Source organism: Muscardinus avellanarius, assembly GCF_963383645.1.
Source record: "Muscardinus avellanarius genome assembly, chromosome: 7".
Classification (NCBI taxonomy): Eukaryota; Metazoa; Chordata; class Mammalia; order Rodentia; family Gliridae; genus Muscardinus; species Muscardinus avellanarius.
The window spans coordinates 7,660,544-7,679,664 of NC_137793.1; the positions used below are offsets into that span (position 1 = coordinate 7,660,544).

The 19,121-nt window shown below is 50.8% G+C and overlaps 1 protein-coding gene across 3 annotated transcripts in view; it reads left to right on the forward strand.

The window, feature by feature from the left end:
* Positions 1-19,121, forward strand: part of LARP1 (La ribonucleoprotein 1, translational regulator) — a gene marked incomplete at both ends in the record, with an annotated part of 55,930 nt that overhangs the window by 17,118 nt on the left and 19,691 nt on the right. Inside the window, 7 exons of one of the 3 annotated variants that reach the window (XM_080699555.1) lie at positions 15,289-15,350; positions 15,571-15,636; positions 16,485-16,659; positions 17,314-17,442; positions 17,517-17,723; positions 17,815-17,977; positions 18,703-18,847. In XM_080699555.1, coding sequence (XP_080555681.1) covers positions 15,289-15,350; positions 15,571-15,636; positions 16,485-16,659; positions 17,314-17,442; positions 17,517-17,723; positions 17,815-17,977; positions 18,703-18,847 — 947 coding nt within the window. Of the gene's footprint in view, positions 1-15,288; positions 15,351-15,570; positions 15,637-16,484; positions 16,660-17,313; positions 17,443-17,516; positions 17,724-17,814; positions 17,978-18,702; positions 18,848-19,121 lie in introns of those variants that run through there. The other 2 variants (XM_080699556.1, XM_080699557.1) reach the window with 2 other exon arrangements.

Below are 19,121 nucleotides of genomic sequence, written 5' to 3' on the forward strand. Positions count from 1 at the left end.
TAATTGAAAGTGTAGGTACCACATTAGAATAGCAAAAAAAAGTGGAATCAATTTAATATTATAACCCAGTATATTAAAAATATTTCAAAATGTAATCAGTATACTTAATAATACCTTACATTCTTCATTATAAGCTTTTGGATTGTGATGTGTCATTCATACTTAATGCACTTTCCAGTTTGGGCTAGCAATATCAAGTGCTCACTCAGTGTCCACATGTGTCTAGTGGCCACCATATATATATAATTTATTTTTGCGGGTCTGGGAATGGAACCCAGGGGCATTTGACCTCCGAGCTACATCCCCTGCCCTATTTTTTTTATTCTTTATTTTGAAACAGGGTCTCACTAAGTTGCGGAGGGCCTCACTAAGTAGCTGAGGCTGTCTGCGAACTGCAATCCTCCTATCTCAGCCTCCCCTCCCAGATGCTGGGATTACAAGCGTGCGCCACCACGCCCTGCAGGCTGCCTGTCTTTCTACTCTGCTTTTCTGATGAGCTTTTTGAGTGGGCCCAATGAAGTATCAGCTTGGGGCCGGAGCACTAAGTACATGTTACAGGTTAAAGGTTAAGGTGCTTGACAAGAGGCTCACCAGCAGGTTTGGGGTTGTGGGAAGAAAAGCGTGCGTGTGTGCGTGCGTGCGTGCGTGCGTGCGTGCAATAGGTTGTCTAAGTTGCTGAAGGTGGCAGAGAAGCTGCGAGTCTCCTGTCTCAGCTTCCCAAGTACTGGGATTAGAGGTGTGTACCACAACACCCGGCTTTGCTAGTGGTCTTAATCGGATGGTTAGCGATCTGTAACTTCCAGAATAGCTAACGAGTATTGAGTTTTTATGAGCCCATTACAAATAGTGATTCATTTCTTCCTCCTAATTCCATGAGGTTTAGGTCTCTTTCCACTTACAGAAGTCCAGTATGAGGTAGAAGTGGTAGAACCTGAACTCTGGCGTGGCGGCTGGGCCTATGCAGTTAGAGTGTATGCCTTCCTGGGGGAGGAAGCAGGGTGGTCAGACCACGCCAGGGCAGCAGGCGGTTTGTTGGACTCCATCCCTGTACTGTCTCCACAGTCAGCAGCTCTGGAATCATGGCTGCTTTTTTTTTGTGTGTGTGTGTGTGTGTGTGTGTGTGTGTGTGTGTGTGTGTGTGTGTGTTGGTACTGGGGTTCCTGGGAGCCATGTGCTACCTCCGGGCAACACTCCCAGACCTACTTTTTGATATTTTTATTTGGAAACAGGGCTGGCTTCGAACCTGCGCCACCCTCCTGTCTCCGCCTCCCAAGCGCAGGGATTTCAAGCTTGCCCCACCGTGCTGGCCTTGGCTGCTGTTTCTGCACTTCTTCCTGGGCTGTTCCTGATCACACAGGAGGCCAGAGCGTTGTAGGTCTTTCCTGCCTGCCTGGGGCACAGACGGGCCCCTGAAGGGAGAGAGCACCGAGTCCACCATCCCTGTGTCGGCTCTTGTCAGCTTCTAGTTTCACGGCTGGACTCTTGGCAGTCTGTCTGCTTCTGAATCTACAGCAGGCAGCACATGGTACGGGCTGTTGAAGCGGAGGGCACTCTTCATTTACTGCCAGACTGGACGGATGCGAGCATTTGTGGCTGCTGTCCTTTCTACAGCTCACAAAGAGACATCGATACTGTTTTTCCTGATGCTGTTTGCTGCCTGAAATTTACAGTGCCCCAAGTGGTCAAGATCAGCCAATCATAAATGGAGTTAAAGTCTTTTCATTAGTGGAGCCCTATCCCCAGTGCCTGACACACAAGATAACAGTGGTAAGGTTTATTTTGCTTCATGATACAGTGGCAGAAGCTCAGGGCTGAGATCTCAAAAGACTGTTCAGGACCATTGAGGCAGGCCAGGCTGCTCCCCAGTGTCTTCTGCCTTCTGTGAAATGGGCGTGTCCCCTCCCTCCCTCCCGGTGTCAGAGTGCTCTACTGATACACATGGGTGCTGGGTGAGGAAGGACCTTAGCTGCTAGGCGCTGGTCACCCAAGGTAAGGAAGAGGTCATTTATCTGGACTGTGCTTTATGGCCTGTTCTCTTCTCCTGTGTCCTTGGACACCTGCGGGGCTCCAGTTTCCTCTGTCCGGTGGTTTTTGATCTGCTGGAGGAGGTGGAGTCCCCGCAGTTGGGTGCTGGCCTGAGCTGTGGGCCTTTGGGTTGAGGTGGCCCTGGGGCAGGACCTCTGGAATAAGCAGTGCTTTGCCTACCGACTGTGCTGCTGCCTGTGTTAGGTGGCCCTGTCCTCAGCTGGCCGGTGAGCTAATGGGCCCACGGTACATTCTGGTATGTGTGGCCGCCGTGCTTGCAGGCTTGCGCTAGGAGCCCTCTGGGGACATAAAGGACCTAGTGTTTGTCCCCAGAGGTGCTGAGGGAGGCCGAGGTAGCCTGGGACTTCAGATCTCTGGGGTAATATACCTTCTCACTGTGCGCCCTTTGACCACTTTGCTTCTAAAACAGACACTATAGTTCTCCACTGTGAGGATTAAAAAAACAATGCACAAAAGGTGCACTGCACAAGGCCTGGCTTCCTGAGGTAAATACTTAGTAAATGGAAGGCATTATTCTAAGGGACCCAAACATGAGTGTATTGGGTGAGCAGACAGCAAGGCAAGATAGGTGAGGCCGAGTGGCTAGGGGGAGGAGCAGGGAGAGAGAGCTCCCTGGGAGCCTGCTTTCTTTTGGCATGGCTAGTCCTAGGTTGGAACTTGTAAAACTAACCCCCAAGCCCAGCCCAAACTGACTCCTGTGGCGTCACTGGGGTGACAAGACACTCAGCCCGCCTCCTCCCTGTGATCGACCTTCTTGGCTCCTGGTGCTGGAGAGTGGAGCCGGCTCACTGGTCCTGCTCCCCTGCTGTGGACCAGGGGTTCTCATACTGACTGCTCCAGACCCCCAGTGGTAGGCCAGGTTGGGGGAAGGCCAAGTTGGGGCCCATTTCTTTTCTTTATTTTTATTTATTTATTTATTTTGAGGCATTGGGGATTGAACCCAGGGGCATTCTACCTCAGAGCTACACCCCCAGCCCTATTTATTTTATTCTTTATTTTGAAACAGGGTCTCACTGAGTTGTAGAGGGCATCACTAAGTGTAGCTGAGGCTGTCCGCGAACTGTGATCCTCCTGTCTCAACCTCCCAAATGCTTGGATTACAAGCATGTGCCACCAATGCCCAGCTCCCAGGCCCCCCCTTTTTTTGTGATACTGGGGGTGGAACCCAGGGGCTTTCTACCTCTGCACTACACTCCCAGACCAATTTTATACTTTATTTGGAAACAGGGTCTCACCCAGTTTCTGGGAGCCTCACTAAGTAGCTGAGGCCAGCTTTGATTCTGTGCGATCCTCCCATCTCAGCCTCCCAAGCACTGAGATTACAAGTGTGCGCCACCACACCCATCTTCTGTTTTTTATTCTCTATTTTGAAACAGGGTCTCACTGAGTTGCAAAGGGCCTCACTAAGTAGCTGAGGCTGTCTGTGAACCACGATCCTCCTGACTCAGCCTCCCAAATGCTGGGATGACAAGTGCGTGCCACCACGCCCAGCCGTGGGGCCCAGTTCTATCAGAACAGCTCTTCTATGTTGTTTTCCTTTTTAAGAAACTATAGAATATTTAACCATAAATGTAAATGTAAAATAAAACGAAATATGAGAGTAAGAGCCCAAGTAGCTGGGTGTGGTGGTGTGGCGCACACATGTAATCCCAGCACTTGGAGGGTCACAGGTTTGCAGCCAGCTGAAGCAACTTAGTGAGGCCTTGTTTCAAAATAAAATAATAAATAGGGCTTAGGGTATAGCCCTGAGGTAGATTTCCCTGGATTCCATCCCTATTGGCTGAGGGACAGCCCTGATGTTAAATGTTGCCGGCGTGGTGGCGCACGCTTGTAATCCCAGGCTTGGGAGGCTGAGACAGGAGGATCGCACAGGTTCGAAGCCAGCCTCAGCTACTTAGTGAGGGTCTCAGCAACCTAGTGAGACCCTGTTTCCAAATAAAGTATAAAATAGGTCTGGGAGTATAGCCTGGAGGTAGAAAGCCTCTGGGTTCCACCCCTAGTACCACCAAAAAAAAAAAAAAAGAATAAAAAAATATAGGGTAGGGGGTGTAGCTTGGAGGGTGAATGCCCCTGGGTTCCATCCACAGACCCGCAAAAATAAAAAATAATAATAAATAAATCTTAGGGCTTAAGTCAGGAACTTGTTGCCGCCATTTCAGGGGGAGCTTGTCCTCCTGCAGAGCTGACTGTGACTGCATTTAAGAGGACCCCTGGCATGAGGACAGTCACAAGATGACTGCAGATGACAGGGATGGCCCATCCTTACCACAGGCCTCTGGGTGAAGAGAACACGAAACCAGAGAGAATGAAGAAACCATAGGGATGTTTTGGCCAGCCTTTGTATGTAATCGGGCAAGGGCTGCAGTGCCTGAGCCAGGTTGTAGCCTGGGGCTCTCTGGACACTCCTCCATTCTGAGTTTGGAATAAATTTCCTATGGTAACCAGATGTAGCAAATAAAAAGGTAGCATCTCAGCGGGGGCGTGGTAGTGCACACTTGTAATTCCAGTAAATGGGAGGCTGAGACTAGAGGATCAGGTTTGCAGCCAGCCTCAGCTACTTAGTGAGGTCTTCTACAACTTAGACCTGTTTCAAAAACAAAAGAATACAAAATAGGGCTGAAGGTATAGCTTATAGGTAGGCTGCCTCTGGGTTCAATCCCTAGTTAGTACTGCAAAAAAAAAAAAAAAAGGTATAAGTTAAAACTGAATTCCAAAACTGGGCATGGTGGCACACACTTGTATTCCTAGTACTTGGGAGGCTGAGTCAGGAGAATCAAAGGTTCATGGCCAACCTCAGTGACATGAGGCCCTCTACAACTTAGATTCTTTTTCAAAAATTAAACAGTAAAAAGACTGGGAGTGTAGCTCTAGGGACCCAATCCCAAGTATCTCACACACACACATATTAAAAAAAAAATCTGTGTTTTGGATAAAGTGAATGATTTTTATTGTAACTGTGTCTCAAGTATTATATATAAGACATAGTTTAAAAATTACTATTTATCTGAAATTCAGATTTTTTTTTTTTTTTTTTTTTGTGGGTCTGGGGATGGGACCCAGGAGCATTTGACCTCCATGCTACACCCCCTGCCCTATTTTTTATTCTTTATTTTGAAACCGGGTCTCACTAAGTAGCTGAGGCTGTCCGCGAACCACGAACCTCTAGTCTCAGCCTCCCGAATGCTGGGATTACAAGCATGTGCCACCATGTCCAGCTTGAAATTCAGATTTTTTTGTGGATAGTGCCTGGGATTGTACCCACTGGGCATACCTCTGAGCTATACCCCCAGTCCCATTTTATTTTATTATTATTTTTTAAATTTTGTAACGGTCTTGCTAGGTTGTTAAAAAGTCTTGCTACTTGCTGAGGCCATCTTCAAACCTGCAGTCCTTCTATCTCAGCCACCGAAGTACTGGGTTTACAGGTGTGTGCCACGATGCTCTTCTTGACCTTTTTTAAAAAAAATCTCTTAAACAGTCTTGTGAGACAACTCATGGATCTCTTTCATAGTTTAGGAAAATGTGTGATTAAATATCATTCCTAAGCCAGGCGTTGGCGCATGCTTGTAATCCCAGCATTCAGGAGGCTGAGACCAGAGGAGTCCTCTGCAACTCAGTGAGACCCGGTTTAAAAATAAAGAATAAAGCCAGGCGTGGTGGTGCACGCTTGTAATCCCCACGCTTGGGAGGCGCAGGTTCGAAGCCAGCTTAAGAGACCCTGTTTCCAAAAAAAAAAAGTATAAAAAATAGGTCTGGGAGTGTAGCCCGGAGGTAGAAGGGCTTCCAGGAACCCCAGTACCACCATAAAAAAGAAAGAAAGAAAGAAAGAAAGGAAAGAAAGAAAGAAAAAGAAAGAAAGAAAAGTTGGGCAGGGGGTGTAGCTTGGAGGTCAAATGCCCCTGGGTTCCATCCCCAGACCCGCCAAAAAAAAAAAAAAAAAAAAAATCTAGCTCCTAGACTCCTTCCTGTAAGTTCTTTCTGCCTCACTGACTTGGCTCTCCATCCGCGTGTGGCACAGTCGCAGCCTGTCGAGTTTCAAGCTGCCTGGGGTACTGGTTAGCTGTGACCCTCCTGCCCCTGGTCTTAGGGGTTGACCATCGCTGCTGGCCATAACATCCAAGAATGAATCCCAGAGTCTGCCATTGTGCGCCACTCTACCTCGCTCATAACCCAGCGGCCTCTTAAGTTGGTGCTGGGGTGTTTTGGGTCGAGGACAGACCTCTTCGGCCTTTGTTGAAGAGCTCGCAATGCCACCGGGGTATGTGAACAGGGCAGGGAGTCTGCAGGGGGAGGACACCCTGGCTGCTGAGTCGGCCCTGGCTCCGCATTCATGGTGTCCTCAGGCTCTCCTCTTTCCCACTCGGGCACTGATGGGGCCTGTCGGCCGGCTGGAGCTCACCAAGAGTGGCAGTCAGCAACTTGTGGGAAGCCAGGCCAGCTGGCCTGGATTGGAAGAACTAGTCTGTGCCTAAGAACTCTTAACTCTTAACCTGCTTTGGGGGAACCTGCAAGTCCCTCCCGTTGCTGTGGGGTTGAAGGTTACCAAGTATGCCTCGCCTCCCTCCAAGGTTAGACGTCTGGTCAGTGAGAGGCCTCCAGAGCTCTGAGATGTGCAGATTTCCCTGGCATAGTATAGAGAGGAAAAAGTGGGTGGAAGTGTGGGACCCAGGCCTCCCTCCTTTTCAGTCACATTCCATGAGGAGTGGTCTTTTTGAGAACAGATAGTGTATACAGGACTTTTTGCTGGGGAGGTTGTTACTGGCTTCCCAATCTGCAGAACAGCTCTGAATTGGGAGGTGGCAGCTCCATGTGCCAGGCCCAGCTCTACAGCAATTCACTGGTAACTTTGGGCACCATGTGAACATAAAATTGATTTTTTAAGTCCCTTCTAGTCCTGTCCTGTCTTGGAATTAGCCTCTCCACTCCAACTAATGGGGATTGTCCAAAGTAATTTCTAAAATTTAGGGCAGTTGCTGATCACCAGAGACGAGGGGTGCTTTCGATTGAGCCGAGTTCCCTATCAGAATAATGGGAGTCTGCATGCAGCACACTGCCCAAGGGACTGACTCAACGCAGGGCCTCCAGCTGGGCAGGGTGGCGCACACCCGCGATCCAGGTACTCACAGGCTTAGGACTAGGTTCAAGGACAGCTTCAGCAAATAGTGAGGCCCTCACCAACCTAGTGAGACCCTGTAGTGAAACACGCTTGTAATCCCAGTACTTGCAGGTTCACAGCCAGCCTCAGCAACTTGGGAGGCCCTCCACAACTTAGACCCTGTTTCAGAAATAAAGAATTAAAAAGCCAGGTGTAGTGACACATGCTTGTAATCCCAGCACATGGGAGGCCAAGACAGGAGGATCATACAGGTTGGAAGCCAGCCTTAGCTACTTAGTGAGGCTCTCAGCAACTTAGTGAGACCCTGTTTCCAAATAAAACATAAAAAGAATAGGTTTGGGAGTGTAGCCCAGAGGTAGAAAACCCCCTGGGTTCCACCCACAGTACCACCAGAATAAATAAGTAAATAAATAAAAAACAATTAAAAAGTTGGGCGGGGGGGTTGAGCTCAGAGATAGAATGCCTCTAGGTTCAATCCCTAGTACCACAAAAGATAATGTAGGGCCCCCACCTGTGGGAGCTACAGACAGTATGCATTGTAGAAGGATATTTAAGAATGTGAACTGATTACTAATATTTAGGAAGGGAAGTTCTCTTAGTGATCTGCTTTAATTTGCTACTCTCTTGGACCATGGGAAGAGCCGGCCCGACTGGGAGTTCACAGGACCCCTTGCTCCTCCTCAGCTGAGGCCGGTCCTCTGAGCTTTTCAGCAGGCCTGGTGCTGGCTTACCGTGCTGCCTGGGCCTGCGGGCCCAAGCCTGTGACCCCCGGCTTTGCTGTGTGTTCTGTCTGCTGCGCTCTGTCCTGTTTCCTGCAGCTGACTTGGATTGAGTGTGCTGATGGCAGTTCCAAGGAGAAGGGAGCTTGGTCTGACTCTAGACTCCAGAGGCTGCTGAGAAAGCCAGGCTGGCAGCTGTAATGCAGAGAAATAGCCACACACACCCCCTCTTTCCTTCTGGAAACACTCTGGATCTTGAGAAGCTATATTCCTTCATTGTGTAAATATTTACTTTGGGCTTTCCACACTAAGACAGTAATCCTAGGCTCCAGGGATCACTGAACATGGTAGAAATCATTCCTACCCGCATGGAGTCCCCCAGTAATTCTCCACATAGGCATTGCAAGCTAGTAAGGCCCAGGGTGGAGGCCAGAGTACACCGGATTTCCATCCCTCTCCTGCTACCCCCAGTTTGGTGACCTTGGTTGGCCAAGTTGCTTGGCTTCTCTGAGCCTGATCTCATCTGTTAACTGAGGCTCATCATCACACCTTCTGGAGTGGTTATGAAACAAATGAGCTGTGTGTGTCAGGAACTTTAGCTCCACACAAGAACATGGAAGTCCTGGGTAACGGGACAGGCTCCTTGAGTCTAATAGAGTTGGCCTGGGCTCAGATGCAGCGATTTGAGGTGATGGGTACTCTGAAGAACCTACATGGTAAGCCGGGCGTGGTGGTGTGCGCTTGTAATCACAGCGTTCAGAAGGCTGTGAGACCAGAGGATCACGGTTCACAGACAGCCTCAGCTACTTAGTGAGGCTCTTTGCAACTCAGTGAGACCCGGTTTCAAAATAAAATAATAAAAAATAGGGCAGGGGGTGTAGGTCAGAGGCCAAAGCCCCTGTGTTCCATCTTCAGACCCCCCCCCACACAAAAAGAGAACCTACATTATAAACTTGGAATTAGGTTTTGATCCAGAGGTGCTGATTGGGCAACCCTTTACATGGGGCAGTTGGGATGCGTTTTCACAGGAGTTTACACAGAGCTGGCATGGTGGTGCGTGCCTGTAATCCCAGTACTTGGGAGGCTGAGACTGGAGGGATCAGCGCAGGTTCGAGGACAGCCTCAGAAACTTAGCAAGTTCCTGTTTCAAACTAAGAAACAAAATAGAACAGGGGTATATAGTTCAGAGGTAGGATGCCCCTGGGTTCAATACATGGTACCACCCCCAAAAAAGCTTGCATTCAGATCTGTGACTAAGAAGGGACCAGCCATCTTGCTTCTGCATATACTGTGTGATCTTGGGTAAGTTATTTCCCTTGGTTTCATTTTCTGGGCATATGGAATAATAGTGTCTTTGTGAAATGACACATAGGAAGCAGTTTAGATCAGTTCTTGGCACCTAGTCAGCCTGCAGTAAAAGGTTTATTATTGCAGTTCTAACTAAACCTGAATGTGCCCTTCAGAAATGACCAGTTAAGGAGCTTGGAGGCCAGGACTTGTAGTTGCTGATATATTTCAGCTGTGGTGATGACTATCCAACTTTTGGGCAGGACTTCAGGGACTGCTACCAGCCACTGGGATGGCCATAGCCACCCGGGGTTTTCAGGGTCCATGCCCGGGCAGGAAGCAGCGATCACTTGGGTCGCCACAGCTAAAGATAGTCCCCTGGGCCTGGGCCAGGCTGGCTGGTATGTGTCTGGAACCAGGCCCCCCCTCGGATGCGAACTCTGTGCTCTCTTTCCTGGGACTTCAGGGTGGCCCAGCCTGGAAAGGTTTCCCTCTCTCCCAATCCTGCCCTGAGAGTGCCCTCCAGGTGCCCCTGGGTTTCACTTGCAGGGCCAGGGCAAATGTGTGGGAGAGCTGGGCAGGGGGAGGCTCCTGGGAGAGACCACTGTGGCAGCAGGCAGACACGGAGAGCAAGGTGAGGAGTGTCTACCCAGAGTTCTGCCAAGGGGTGCTAGGGTCTCCACTCTCCTCCCCTAGACTCCGCCCCATCCCCAGGCCGGGTGACAGCTGAGCGCAGCCATGCTCTTCAGAGTCTGTCTCAAGGCTGGCTTCGGAGGGACAGGCACAGGTGGGTGATCCTCTGCCTGGTTTTGTTGCCTTCCATGGTCAGGGTCCCAGGCTGCCTCTCAGGCAATGGTTGGCCTTTCCTGCCTAAGGAAGAGAGGCCGAGAGTGGGTGGGATCTAGGTCAGCTGCTCCCTTCCCCGAGTCCGGCCCATGGTGTGGCTCAGGAGCCTCTCTGGGACTGGGAGGGGATGGGAAGAAATGCCTCTTTATAGGGCTGCCAGGGTGTAAAGTTAGGGACTTATACCCCAGTGGGTGTGTTTGGTGGCAGGTTTCCTTGGACCTCTGTCTGGGGCCATGGTCAGGTCGTTGGCATTCAGTCCTAGGAGTATCACCTCCCCAACTCTGATCCTAGGCAACCTTCCTTAGAGACCCTGCCCTGTTTATTGCCTACAGTGAGGCCACCACCCCCTCCTCCTGGTAGTTCAGAGCACAGGATTAAGAGTCAGACTATGCAGCTTCAAATCCTTTGCTGCTGCTTGCTGGCTGTGATCTTGGCAAATAATGATTATACCATGTACCTTGACCTCATTTGTGAGATGGGACTGAGACAACTAATTCACCATTATTTTAAGGATTAGCCACGTGCGTTCACTGCAGACCGTCTGCAGTTTGCTGCTGCTGGTGTCTCTTCCCTTGATGACAGATCTGTTTGAGATCTTGCCTTTTTCCTCCCATCTGTGGAAGCAGTTCCCTGCGGTTACATGGCTGACAGAACCTGGAGTCTGGTCAGGGTCCAGCTCTGGCTTCAGGCAGTTGGTACTTGAGGGTTCCTGTGAGATCAGCCTGGGCCCTGCCCCCAGGGCACATGGTTGAAGGTAACTTGTGGGTAGCACTTAGGACCGTGAGCACACAGTACGGTTTTTCTCTGCCTTTTTTGAATCTGGAGAGGCCCCAAGGTTGACCTAATGGCCAGGTGCAGGGTGGCAGCCCCCAGCCCAGCAGCACACCGGCACCCAGCCTCCCTGTTCTCCTGCCAGTGCCCAGGCAAAAGCCTGCAAGTCTTCTCTGGCCGCCCACTCTTGGCCCACCCACCCACTGCCCAATTATCCGGGCCCCATCTCACCTTTCACTGCACTGGTACCCTTTGCAGTTAGAGCTTCTCCCTCCCCTGACCAGTTCTTTGTGCCATGACCTGATCATTTGGGTTTTCTTTTTTCTTTCTGGTGGTACTGGGGTTCCTGAAAGCCCTTCTACCTCCGGACTACACTCCCAGACCTATTTTTATATATTTTTTTTGAAACAGGGTCTCTTACGCCAGCGCCGCTGGCTTCGAACCTGCGCGATCCTCCTGTCTCTGCCTCCCAAGCGCGGGGATTACAAGCTGCACCACCACGCCCAGCCTTGACCTGATCATTTGAATCACCATATTCCTTTTTCCTGAAAAACCATCTCTCATTTCCCATTATTTATTTTATTTTTGGGACAGGGTCTCACTTGATTTCCAGATGACCTCACTAAGTAGCTGAGGCTGGCTGTGGACCTGCAGTCCTCCTGTCTCAGTCTCCCAAGTACTGGAATTGTAAGTGTGTGCCGCCACACCTCGCTTATTGAGTAGGTTCTGTTTTAAAAGGTCAGGAGCCTTAGGATCTTTGTAGAACAAGACAATGTAGAAAATACTTGTTAACCTTTGGATCTGGCTTTGTACCAGGTGTTTATGGATTTAGCCCTTGGTAGGTGGAAGAAACTGCTTGAGGCCAAGGCTCCTCTGCCTTTCCCAGGCTGAGTAAAAACTGGAATGGCTACATTTCCTCAACTGCTTCTCTGGAGGGGAACCCTGGGTCTTCCCCTGTCCTTCCTCTCCAGCAGAGTTTTATGCCACCCCTTCACTCACATCAAGGGGACCTGTGGTAAATCTCCCTGGTTTGCTTTCCTCATTTAAAAGTACAGAAATTGACATTTTTCTTTCCCGGGAAATTTGCCTTGGAGTGTAGCCATCTGTCTGCAAGGCAGTGCAGGAATGCCCCTCCCCCACCAGTGCCTGGAAGAAGAGCCAGGCCAAGGGAGGCATTTGTAATCTGACTTGGGTGAATTGAGCCAGTTGATCCCGAGAGTTTTTAATACCCTCTACTGTTCTTTCCTGTTGAGGTTGGTGATCTATGTCCCTCCCTCCCTCCCTCCCTCCCTCCCGGTTGGGATTGCTTGGAAATATTCAGCTTTTGTGAATCTGTGGTCAGCATTTGTTGAGTGTTTGCTGTGTGCTAGGCACTCTCCTGTGCCTACTTCACTTTAATATCCATTGGTCCTGTGGGTAACTGACTTCAGTGTGTACCGAGGAGGCTCGAGTTCAGAGGGGTCTGCAAGGAGCAAAGTAGGTAGGGACTCCAGTCCAGGTCTGGTACCAAAGTTCCTGGCTTAAGAGTGGTGCTGTCTGGCTTTGCTGGGCAGTTCTTGGTTTATTTTTTGAATTAAATTTTTAGTACTGGTGATGGAGTCCAGGAGTGATATCTCCCCACCACTTTTTATTTTTTTAATATTGTTTTCCTTGTGTGTGTGTGTGTGTGTGTGTGTGTGTGTGTGTGTGTGTGTGTGACTGGGGATTGAACCCAGGGGCATTCTACCTATGAGCTGCACCCCCAGCCCTATTTTAATTTGAAGCAGGGTCTCACTGGGTTGATGGAAGTCAGGCTACTTGCAGAGAGTATCTTCAAACCTATGGTCCTCCTGTCTCAGCTTTCCACATATTGGGATTACAGGTGTGCACCACCATGGTTGGCTCTTACTTTTTTATTTTGATGGGGTGGGGTGTAGCTTAGTGACAGAATGCCTCTGGTTTCAATACTTAGTGACACATACACAAAGCTGAGGGTCAGAGAAACAATCTCAGGGGATAGACAAGTCAGGGCCCCTGGTCCCGTGTGCGGCCGCACAAGGGAACATTGGCTCCCCTGAGCCCCTCTGCCCTCAGCACCACCTCTGTCCTCTGCTTCCCTTCCTTCATCAGCACTAATGGATTAGCTCCTACCCATGCCACTCAGAACAGTCTTATTTTAAATAAAGTAACAAGTAGAAATTGGGTTTGCCATGCATATACAGTTTCGGAAAAGGCCTCTAATGACCCGGCTTCCACCAAATTTAGATTGCTTCTTGCATGTAGACATTTTGGTGTGCTTCACTTACAGAAATGTGTGTGTCTAGGAAGCCCCTGGATTCCCTAGAGCTAGTCAATGCTGGCTCCTGGTGACAACGGTCCTACAGGACAGAAAGTGCTTTTCTTCTCTTTTCAGTACCTTTAGCCTCTGGTGGATGCCTTAGTTGAGTAGGAAGCCCCTCCTAGGGTCTCTGGCTGCCATTCTTCTTTCTGGTCCAGGGCCTCAGGTCTGTGGACAGAAATGCTGACCAAACCTGCCTTTCCACACTTAATCTTCTGTCTGAGCACTGCTCTTTGCCACCAACTCCTTGGAAAAAGCAGGCCTGAGCCTTAAGACCAGGAAGGTTTTCAACCTACTCCTGCCCCCAGTGGACATGTGAGAGCCACCGTGTACCTGAAATTCCCTCTGGGTTGCTAGGAGCATTGGCAAGGGTGTGCAGACTTCTCACATCCATGCTGGCCCCACAGCCAGTGCTGGGAAGCCCTTTCCCATCTCGCAGCCTCAGCCTCCTGTCTAGAGATAGCAGAGGCTAGAACCTGGTCCTTTTGCTTCTCTGACATTTTGTGGCTGTTTTCTTGGGAAGTGAATAGGACTGTTTCTTGAGCTGCTCCAGTCAGTGGTAGCAGGCACAGGTTTCAGAAAGTGGAGGTAGGAGGGAAGGTACTTGTTTCTGATTTGGCTGGGATGGCACTGGACCTGGGGCTGATGTGTGTGCATGGCTGGTTTTCAGTGGGAGCCAGTTCAGATGCCAAGCCCAGCTGAACCTGCATGAAGAGATGAGCTGACCGTCTAGCGGTGTTGGGCTCACGCAGGGGAGTGGGGAGCTTGCTGGGCCCGCGGCACCACCACCGCACTGGCACTGTGCTCTTGTGGCTCCGCTGCCCAGAGCTCCCTGAGCCTGCTGTGGGCTGGGGGGGTAGAAACCAGGAATGCATGGGCCTCACAGCCAGGAGCCAGGAAGGACATTCTCTGCTCCTTAAGGAGTCGAACACTCCTCTTGAGACCAGTGGATTCCATTTCTCTGCTCGGGCTGGGGGCAGCTCTTGCAAGGAGAGAGCACAGTTATCAAAACCCCAGGATCCATCTTTTCCTGGGGGTGTCTGGAGGAGAAAGGGGCAGCCACCTGTTGGGAAATAAGTGTAGCTATTATATGGAACTTGGGCCTGCAGAGCCACTTCCTTTACAAAAAAATAGAAGACGTTTATTTTTTAAAACCCATGTCTGGTTTTGTACAAAAGTTTAATCACTGTAAACATACTACTTTGTTCCTGATAATACTTATCCATCCTTGCAGAGTTTGTACTGTGAATGTGTGCATATCCACATTTTTCATTTTACAGAAAAGGGATTGTTTGTAACGATGTCATTATGTCCATCTTCTCGTATTTGTAGAGGACATTATCTTTTTTTAATGAATCCTAAAAATGGATGGACTTAGGTTTAGTAGCCAGTTACTTACTGTTTGATAGATAGTTTTCAGGTGTTGGTTGTGGGGTTTTTTTTTTTTTTTGAGATTATAAATAGCACTTTGAGGGACATCTTTGTACTAGCTCTTGTCTTATTTTTATCATTAGGATACATTTTTAAAGGTGGAACTATTGAATGGAATGGAAGCCCACTTTTTCTTTATAAACCCAAGAGGCTGGCCTGGCTGTGGCCCCTGGAGTTCCTTATGACCCACTTAGAGTTTTTATCTTCCCAGTGGTCTCTAGCCCCCGCCTGTGCACACAGGGATTTCTAGCATATTAGCGCAAGAAAGGGTCTTTCAGGTCCCAGCGTTAGGATTCGGCCCTGACATGTGAGCTCTGAGTTAAAATTCTAGTTCTGGCATGGAAACCAACCCCCCCCCCCCAATCTAGGTATCAGTCCCCATTGTACAAACCTTGGTCTTTCCCTTTCTTGGTTTTTAAAAAGGGGTGGCTGGGCACGGTGGCATGCACCCATGATCCCACTGCTTGGGAGGTGGGGCAGGAGGACCTGGACCCCGAAGTGCCTCCCATCTCAGTCCAGCTTCTGGGGTTCGGCTGCCTGTTCTCTCCACTTTCACCCTCTGTGGTTTCTTCAAGAAGGGGCCAACAGAGTTTCAGCTCGTGCTGGAGTGTGTGTCTTGCCGCTGCCCGCCAGAACTTCCTCCTCTGGGAATCTGCATTTGCTGTGTGGGGCAGACAGGAAGGTGAGGGTGAGAAGCTGGCGGTGGCCCCATGCCCAGGCTCTGTATGACCATTCCCTCTCCCTTGTTCCCACAGAGCATTCTGCGCCAGCCAAGGTGGTGAGGGCAGCAGCTCCTAAGCAGCGCAAGGGCAGCAAGGTAAGGAACAGGAGTGGGTGACCCGGGGACTTTTCTTAGCAAAGGCCACTGGGCTGCCAGGTGGCCCTGGGCCTTGCTGAAGAGCAGGGCTGTGCCCTTTAAGCCCTGCGTGGGTCGTCCTGATTGACACACGACTTTGGCCTCTGTCTCCAATAGAGCTGGCCTTTGGGTAAGGGGCTGGGGCAGGGTCACTTGGGCCTTCATGGACTGTGCCTTGCAGGTTGGCGACTTCGGAGATGCAATCAACTGGCCCACACCTGGCGAGATAGCCCACAAGAGTGTGCAGGTGAGTCTGTGGGGAGGGTGGGCAGATTTGAATGCTCTGAATTTGGCTCTACAAGCTTCCAAAGCTTTGGGTCTTTCCTCTCTTGGTTTTTCAAAAGGAGTAGATCTGGGCACAGTGACACATGCCTGTGATCCCAGTGCTTGGGAAGCTGAGACAGGAAGATTGTAGGTTTGGGCCGGTCCCAGCAACATAAACCCTGCTTCAAAATAAAAAATAAAATAGGGCGGGGAGTATAGCCCAAAGGTAGAACTCCTCCCCTCCACTCTGGTTCAATCCCTACAAAACCTGTAGCTACAGTACTCAGAAGACGGAATTGAAATAGCTAGAAATTCTCATCATTTGAGCCTCATATCAGGGTCTGCCAAGTACTGCCCGGTCATCGTCTCCTATGAGACTCTGAGAAGTTAGTTACTCGTGGGGAGTGGAAGTGAAGGGTGTCCCCGAGTTCTCCATTGCCGTCCTGGGGATTTCTGTGAGTGAGAGGAGGGAGGTTAGGCCATGTGCTGACTTCCCGTTTGGGGAGCTGGTACAGCTGTCCTGGGCTCCGGCAGAGGAGGCAGCTGGTCGGTTTCTTCCACACAGTATTTCTTTTCTGATCCAAGTGAACAGACCTGGGGACATCATCTTCTCCACCCTGTGGCTTACCAGGACGACATGGTAGTCCCTGTGGTAGGGAGTAGACTTTTGGCCTCCGGGCCTGAGCACCTCTGGCTTGTGGGAGCATCTCTGTGTTGTGGAATTGGGGCGCAGGACCATCTGGTCCAGGCTGCCGGCCCGTGCTGCAGCTCCTCCGCTTCCATCCCAGGGCTTTCATGTCGCTCACCTTCCCGCACTGCCTTTTGCTGCAGCCACAGTCGCACAAGCCTCAGCTTGCCCGGAAGCTGCCTCCCAAGAAGGATATGAAGGAGCAGGAGAAAGGAGAGGGGAGCGATAGCAAGGAGAGTCCGAAAACCAAATCGGACGAGTCAGGGGAGGAGAAGAATGGAGACGAGGACTGCCAGCGAGGCGGGCAGAAGAAGAAAGGTAAGCCGCTGGAGGAGGTACGGGAGGGGCCGCCTGCTGGGGCCCTTGGGGCAACAGCCTTCTCTTCAGCCATCGGTTGTCAGTTCCTTGTTTCCATTGCTTTAATGATTTCCCAAAACTGCTGAAATGGTTAGGATGCCTGCTCAGCTGCTCCAGTAGAGATGCAGAGTAACAGTGGGTTAAACAAGCCAAGTCTCTTCCTCACCAGGCAGCCTGGTGTGAGTGGCCAGGCCTGGTGTGGGGCTCTGGTTGCGCTCATCTTGCTGTGCTGCATCTGCTCCGGGCCAAGTGGCACCCTGGTGCTCACTTTAGTTAGGTAGCAGGAGGGGGGCGTCTCTTTACCTTGGGGTTACTCCACTGACATCAAGACAGCACCATGGCAGGCGCATAAAGGGCGCCTGAAAAGAACGCTCGCTGTCCTGTGCAGTGTGTTTCCAAATCAAGAAGGTGACTACGACTCTGGAGAAATCACTGTTGGCAGTCGGCATCGCCTCTTTTCAGGAGGCCCTGGCCTAGAGATGATAGAGGGGTCTGGTGTGCAGGACGGGAATTTTCCCAAGGGCACAGAGTTGTAGTTTGGGCCAGCACCCATGCAGCAACACCCCTTGGGGAGGAGCTCCTCAAGCCTTTCTCACGCGTACATACTGTCCCCAGGGAACAAACACAAGTGGGTTCCGTTGCAAATAGACATGAAGCCCGAGGTCCCGAGAGAGAAGCTGGCCTCACGCCCCACTCGCCCGCAGGAGCCGAGACACACTCCTGTCAGCCGCGGGGAGATCAAAGGTACGTGCTCGCCACCACGGGGGACCTGGGCTTGGGGACACCCTCAGGCCTCATCCAGTGTCCCCTCTCCCTAGGGGCTGAGCCTGCCACCTACATGCCCGTGTCTGCGGCACCCCCTACCCCAGCCTGGCAACCAGAGACCAAACCAGAGCCTGCCTGGCACGACCAGGACGAGACCTCGAGTGTGAAGAGCGACGGGGCTGCCGGGGCGCGGGCTTCCTTCCGGGGCCGTGGCCGGGGGCGCGGGCGCGGCCGAGGGCGCGGCCGGGGCAGCACCCGAAGTACGTGAGGCCCCTCTGGGCTCTGGGTGTCCATGGGGTGCGCAGGGTGGTGCACCGGACCCTCTTCCCTCATGCCATGTTTCCTCTGTAGCGCATTTTGACTACCAGTTTGGCTATCGAAAGTTTGACGGTACGGAGGGGCCGCGCACCCCCAAGTACATGAACAACATCACCTACTACTTTGACAATGTCAGCAGCGCGGAGCTGTACAGCGTGGACCAGGAGCTACTCAAGGACTACATCAAGCGCCAGATGTGAGTGGCGCGGGGCTGGGCTGACTCTTCATAGTGCGTTGTTCTGAGTAAAGCCATATTTGCCTTAAGGAAACTCGAAACTACCACTAACAAGGATGGAGAGTACCTAGACTGCTTCCACACGGATGGTAGCACCATTGAATGCTAGCCAGCGTTCATTGGGCCCTCACTATTGGCCAACCACTGTGTTTAGTGCTTTACAGGCATTATCTTATTTAATCGTGAAATTTGTAACTACTGAATTCCTATGAGCTTGGTCTTTTATCCCCATTTTATAGGTGAGCAAACAAGCCTAGTAACTTACCCAGAGCCTCACAGCTGGTTAGTAACAAAACAGATTTGAATCCATTTTGATCAGATTGCAAAACCTTTGTTCTTAACCACTCCAGTGTGTAGTCTCACAGACCAGTGGAGGAGCACACCAGGAAATAGATAAGTGTACGTAGAATGTTAGGAGCGTTTGGGGAGCAAATGGGAAATGACCAGCGATGTTGGAGCTGGACTTTAAAGGCGGATGGGGAGTTTGCCAGGCTGCCGAGGAGCTGCAGGGCACAGGAAGTGATGTGACCCAAAGTAGGGGCCGTGAGGTGATTGTCTCATTGTTTCCAACCCTTACCTGTGTGAGAGGGGATGGGACAGGTGCGACGCTGGGAGGTTGCTGGGGTAGATAGCAGGACAGGGTGGTTTATAAACAATGCAGCAATCCCTTTTCGTTCGTCATTCAGTGAATACTACTTCAGCGTGGACAATTTAGAGCGCGACTTCTTCCTGAGACGGAAGATGGATGCCGATGGTTTCCTGCCCATCACCCTTATTGCTTCCTTCCACCGAGTGCAAGCCCTGACCACTGACATCTCGCTCATCTTTGCGGTACGTCTCCTCCCTGGGACTGGGGTGCAGGGGAAGGAAGAGTCTTAGGAGTCTCTATCTGCTGAGATCCGGAGCTTTAGCTTGCCCTCTTCCCTCCTCCCATTTACAGAGTAGACAGAGCAGTGTCATGAATCAGTCGCCAGCTTCCACGCCTATCAGTTCAGGGCCAGCCTTCCCTCTGTCCCCTTGTCTGTATCCTTATACTTTCTGAAGAGAATCCTAGATAATCGGGCATGTAGCCACAGATACTTCAGTACAAAGACTTGATAAGAAA